The sequence below is a fragment of the Gekko japonicus genome, unplaced genomic scaffold, assembly GCF_001447785.1.
Source record: "Gekko japonicus isolate JY-2015 unplaced genomic scaffold, Gekko_japonicus_V1.1 scaffold623, whole genome shotgun sequence".
NCBI classification, from domain to species: Eukaryota; Metazoa; Chordata; class Lepidosauria; order Squamata; family Gekkonidae; genus Gekko; species Gekko japonicus.
Genome location: NW_015174293.1, coordinates 585,662 through 590,963, shown reverse-complemented (window position 1 = coordinate 590,963; position 5,302 = coordinate 585,662). Strand labels below are relative to the sequence as shown.

The 5,302-nt window shown below is 60.6% G+C and overlaps 1 protein-coding gene across 1 annotated transcript in view; it reads right to left on the bottom strand.

The window, feature by feature from the left end:
• FN1 (fibronectin 1) overlaps positions 1 to 5,302 on the bottom strand; it is a 102,222-nt gene continuing 96,920 nt past the window's right edge. The window contains exons 42-46 of the mRNA XM_015424056.1: positions 4,338 to 4,502; positions 3,354 to 3,479; positions 2,207 to 2,313; positions 819 to 929; positions 1 to 699 (exon numbers count right to left, since the gene is read on the bottom strand). Of these exons, the coding sequence (XP_015279542.1) occupies positions 622 to 699; positions 819 to 929; positions 2,207 to 2,313; positions 3,354 to 3,479; positions 4,338 to 4,502 (587 nt within the window). The 3' untranslated portion in view covers positions 1 to 621. The remainder of the gene's footprint in view (positions 700 to 818; positions 930 to 2,206; positions 2,314 to 3,353; positions 3,480 to 4,337; positions 4,503 to 5,302) is intronic.

Genomic DNA, 5,302 nt, shown 5'->3' with positions numbered 1-5,302 from the left:
TCCCACAGTAGTAAAGCTTTGGCACGTAACAGTATAAAAATAATTACTGATCATAATTACACCAACTTCCTCTGTCAACTGTGTTCTACGTGTCTCCAATATATCTTCCCACAGAAACACACTTGGGGTGGGGGGAGGGGAAGACCCATTTGATAAATAACAGCCACCAACGCTGACGTGGCGCTAAGGGACGGAAGAGGGGGCGGCTGCTGGGGCCTGCTTCCGGCGGCGTCACAGTGACGGGGCATGAGAGGTGCAGGGGGCGGGGGAGAGGGAAGCAAGGACTCTGGCCTTTCCTTCATTTCCTTCTAGGGCAGGGCGGCTCCCCCCACACACACCTCTGTCCCGGACGGATCCCGTGTAGTTCTCCTGGGGGGGGGGGCGGGGAAGAGCAGAAATACTGACTGGGACTGGAGACACTGAGCAGAAAGAGAAGCCGGCCGTATCCGTGGGGGAGGAAGTCCCGGCGTGCCCGGCCCGGAGGAAGAAGCCGTGCGCTGAGCCAAGCGAGGGCGGGGCCTCCGCCCACCAGCAGACAGACCTGCTTTTGCCTAGTCAGATTCTACAGCAGGTGGTCCGGGCAAGCCGCTCTGCCTGGGATTCGTGACATTCGGTGGCGGGTTAATCTCCACGTCGGCTCTGCGCGTCTGATTGTAGATGGAGAGGGTAGAAGCACTCGATCGGGCAGTGGACGTTCTGCTGGGAGAGACGGGCAGGCTTTAGTTAGTGCTCACGGGCGGCCAAAGAGGTCTATAACAGTTGCCTGTATGATAGGACCCAGAAAGAGCCTTCTGTCTCCCAGGCATGGCAACACTTACAGTCGTCGTGGTCTGATGCTGTCTCTGTGAGTACTGGGAATAGGTGTGGCCAGGAGAGCCTTCAGGAGAACTCGCAGCCCCGGGTCTGCGACAGTTGTCACACCGCCAGCCCTGCGGAAGCAAACACCCCACAAGTCACAACGAAGCATCCAAAAAGCAGACGCTGCTGCTGCTGCACACAACGGGTGCGGCACACTCCTCCCCACGGCACTGCAAGGCACATTTCAACAGGATGCCCAGGAATGAGTCTCCCCTGAGCCGAAGGAGGCAGAACGTGCCGCTTGGAAGCGGAGGCTGATCCACGGGCACCCAGGCCTGTCTGTGCTCACGTCTCCTTCTGGCCCTTCGTTGTGCTCCTCCATTCGGGGGCCCGTTCAGATTTTCGCTTGGTCAGTTTCCCACCCAACCGAGTAGAATTTAGGATGCCCAACTGATTCACCCCAGACCTGGGTGGCCCAGGCGAGGTCTCGGAAGCGAAGCCACGTTGGCCCCGGTTCGGGCTTGGCTGGAAAGACGCCCCCGCCCCCCCGCCCCCAGGAAGCCCAAGGCAGGCGGTCTCCTCTAAGGTGCTCCTGGGCTTGGGGCCAACATAAAGGCAGACAGTGGCAAGCCGCCTCTGGACACCTCCTGCCGTGAGAACTCTTATGATGGGGTTGCCAGACGTTGGGCTGTGGTTTAACGGCAGGAAGAAAAAACGGGTGCTCAGAAGGGCAACCGTGATATGGCAGAGGTGCTGAAACCACTGCAGGGGTAAAAGGGCATCATGAGTGCTTTTGCTGTGCTGAAACTGACCCGGACAAGAGACGAGAGGATCCCTTGGCGTGTCCAGCCGCTTGGGCAGCTGCAGTGGTACCAAACGGCCTCTCAGAAGGAGAAGAGGAGACTGGATCTATTCCCCTGGCCCTTCACTACCCAAGGGAGTCTCATCAGAGCGGCTGACAAGCTCCTCTCCCTTCCCCTCCCCTCCCCACCACAGACAGGCACCCTCCGGTGAGGCAGGCGGGGCTGAGGGAGCGCTTGACAGAGACTGCCCTTGAGAGAACAGCTCTGACAGGACTGTGTCTTGCCCAAGGTCACACCCGTATCCGCATGTGGTGGAGGAGGAGTGGGGAATCGAGCCCGGTTCTCCCAGGTCAGAGTCCGGGCCCCGAATGGCGACACTACGCCAACGGGCTTCTGTTCCCGCAGGCAGGGCCAGCGCCGGGCGGACCTGGGAGAGAGCCCGGCAGGGCCCCCAGCGGCCTTCTCCGAATGCGGTGGGGATTCTTGTCGGCCGCCGTGGAGACAAAGATTCCAAAAACGTGACCGACTCGCTGCCTGTGGCCGAATCTTCCTCCCCCCCCCTCCGCCCGCCTTCCCCTCGCAGGCGACTGCGCTTCCCGGCCTACCTGCTGCCCTCCGTAGCAAGTGCAGGAGCAGATGGCCCCCAAGTACTCCTTCTGCCACTGCTCGCCCACCTGGTACATCTTGCCGTCATCGTAGCAAGTGGCCTCATCTGCAAGGAAGCCAATCGGGAATGAACAGCTGCCATCCCCCTTTCGTCTGTCTCATGGCAGATGGGGGACATGGCGCCTCTTACCGGATGCATCTTTTGAAACGTGTCAAGCAAGTGTCTCCGGGACGTTTTTTAAAAAGGAAGAATGTCACCCGGGCAGCAGGGGTTGGCTAAGGTGTCCCACCCCCACCCCACCCCACCAGCAAGCCCAGAAGAAACCGGGCCAGAGCGGCTCACTCCTGGAGAGCCAGGGGCGCTGAAGGGGCCCTGGGAGGCCGCGACGCCCTCCTGCCATGGAAGCTCATTGGGTGGCCTTGGGCCAATCACACACACACACACACACACTTTGGGTCCCCCCTCCCCCCCATGGGGAGTAAGGCGGGCTATAAAGGAAGTGAAGAAAACATCCGTGATTCCCCAGTGCCACGCCACGGCAACGCTGTCCCGAGAGAGAGGGCAGCACCGAAGCTGGGCAGAGCCGCAGGCGGACAGCCAACAGACCAGTGGCCTTTAGACCGGAGCCTCAGACATCTCTGGGCTCACAAGCCCCGCCCCCACCCTTCACACGCCGCTCAGAAATTACTCCCCGGCACAGGCTGTGATGCAGAGAAAAAGGACAAACCAGGGTCTGTTCTCTTGAACTCCAGGGCAGCATGGAAGGACAGGGGTGAGTGGTTTCTGAGTTGCATGGGGGGGGAGAGGAGGAGGAGGAGGAAGGCTTTCCAAAGCACATTCCTGTAATAACCAGCCCCACCTTGTCTTTATGTGTGAATGCCGCCATTTTGTGGCCTGCCTTCTGGTTGACAAGGAAGGAGCAAGACTGGCTCATTAGCCCAGGGGGGGGATGGGTAAAATCAGTCTTGAAAGGATAAAAAAACCCCACTGCACTGGGAAGAAATGTCATCCTTGAAGGACACTGGGGGGGGTCTTCCCCCCTCCCGTGCTCAAAGCAATCACTGACTGCCCCTTACTTGTCGAAGGAAGAAAGAGGAGACGGCGGAGAAGGCAGCAAGGGGGTGCTGGCGGGGGACGGTACTTACGTGGCTCACACTTGAACTCCCCTTTCCCGTTCCCCAGGCAGGTGCAGCTCATCATCTGCCCGCTCTCCCCCTGCCGGTCCCATTTCTCCCCAATCTTGTAGTTGACGCCGTTGTCATGACACCACTCTGAAAGAAAGCCAAGACGTGAAGCCGAATCCACTCCTGAGCGATTCTGAACGCCCGTGTCGACTCTGAGATGGCCACGCAAAGGCCGTCTCTGGGAAGCAGCAGCCCGGCAGACCCGAGAGAGGCTTTGCTGACACAGCCCGTCTTCAGACACGGTGGCTTGGGCCTCAGCGCTCGCCTGCCTGCCCAGGCGGCAACAAGGGACCCCAGGGTGTTCCAGCCACACCTGCTGGCTAAGGATCCCCAGAGAATGTGTATGCTCTCCATCCCCTCCAATAATTCTGCCACCGTTTACAAGTCACTCATTCCAGGCTGAGCCAGGGGAACCGGATCGGGGGCAGGGGGGTGACAGCGGACTCCCCAGCCCTCCCCACTTTGGATTCCCCACCGGAAAATGTGAACAACCCCGAAGGCAACGGGAAGCCCAAGGAGCACTGATGATTTCCCCAGGCGCCAGCGGCAATCGTGGCTCCTTCCCTAAACAGCGGTTGGCACATCCACTGTGGTCCAGGCACGGCATTGAGCCAAATCGTACCCAATTGTCTTCATGTCACACAGCTTTATTTGGGACGGAGTTGGCCAACGAGAAGCACTTAAAACATTCCTAGTCGTCTTCTACTCGCCTCGCAAACATGGGGCTACAAGTGCAACGCCTAAAACAGCACACTCACTCTGGGACAAATGCAAAGCCAAAGGGCAAATAAAACGTAGCCACCGACTGGAATGAACAGGGGGGCCGAAGGGGGTCTCTCTCTCTCTCTGACTGATGCCCGGCCCGCAGAGAATGCCCCCGCTGCCACCTCAGCCCTCCTGGAGAGCCGCCCACCCGCCCGCCCGAGGAGAGCCCCGCCTACTCACTGGACGAGTCGCACCGGAAGTGCCCGCTGCCCAGGCCCAAGCACTGGCACCAGAGCTTGAACCCCGACTCAGACAGCCTCTCCCACTCCTCCCCGATGGAGTAGAAGGAGCCCGTGTACGTGTCGTAGCAGGTGTCCTCGGAGGGCTGGTTCAGTCGGTCAGTAACTGGAAAGCAGAGAGAGAATGGAAAGGCGTGGGACAGCAGGACGGTGGGTTTCTCCTCTCCGATGAGCTCCCGGCCCTAACGAAGCGCCATGACGCTCATAAAAGTGATCCGCCTACTGCTCCCTTAGGCCCACGCTCAGTTAGGCCCCTCCCCTCCGACAGAAACCGCCTCCCCCCCAAAAAGGGCTCACCCCCAAAGCCCAGAGCCCGGACTCAGGCCGTGGTCCGAGGCGAGGAAAGGACCCGGCTCCTGCCCCCTGCAGGGAGTCCTCATTGGCGCCCTGAGGGGGACGAGGGCAACACCCTCTGCTGCGCTCAGCAGGCCAGCTGGAGGCCCTGGTGGGGTCTGCACAGAGGGAGGGGGCCCAAGGACCTCCCAAGCAAGCCGCCAGGGAGGAAGGGGCCCCATGGGACGTCTGCACCATCAGGCATCGAGCGGCTAGAGCCTGACTCCAGAGGGGGCTGGCGGGCTGGCCCTTCCTCCTCCTCGGCAGGGCAGGACCCCGCGCCTTCCGCAGGGAGGACTGACGTGCTCGGCGATGCTTCGGTGATGGCAGCACAGAACAGTTCTATACAGGGGGCGCTGCAGCCGCTCACATTTCCTTAACCCCTGGAACCCACGGCCACAGGAGCGGGCGGCGGCGGTGGCCGCAAGCACAGGTGGCTTCAAGAGGGGGCTGGATAAGCACCTGGAGCATAGAGGTCCATCAGTGGCTGTCAGCCACAAGGGATAGGTAGGAACTCACAGTCTGGGGGCAAGGGATGCTCTGTCTTCTGGGTGCTTGGGGGGGGGGGGCAAC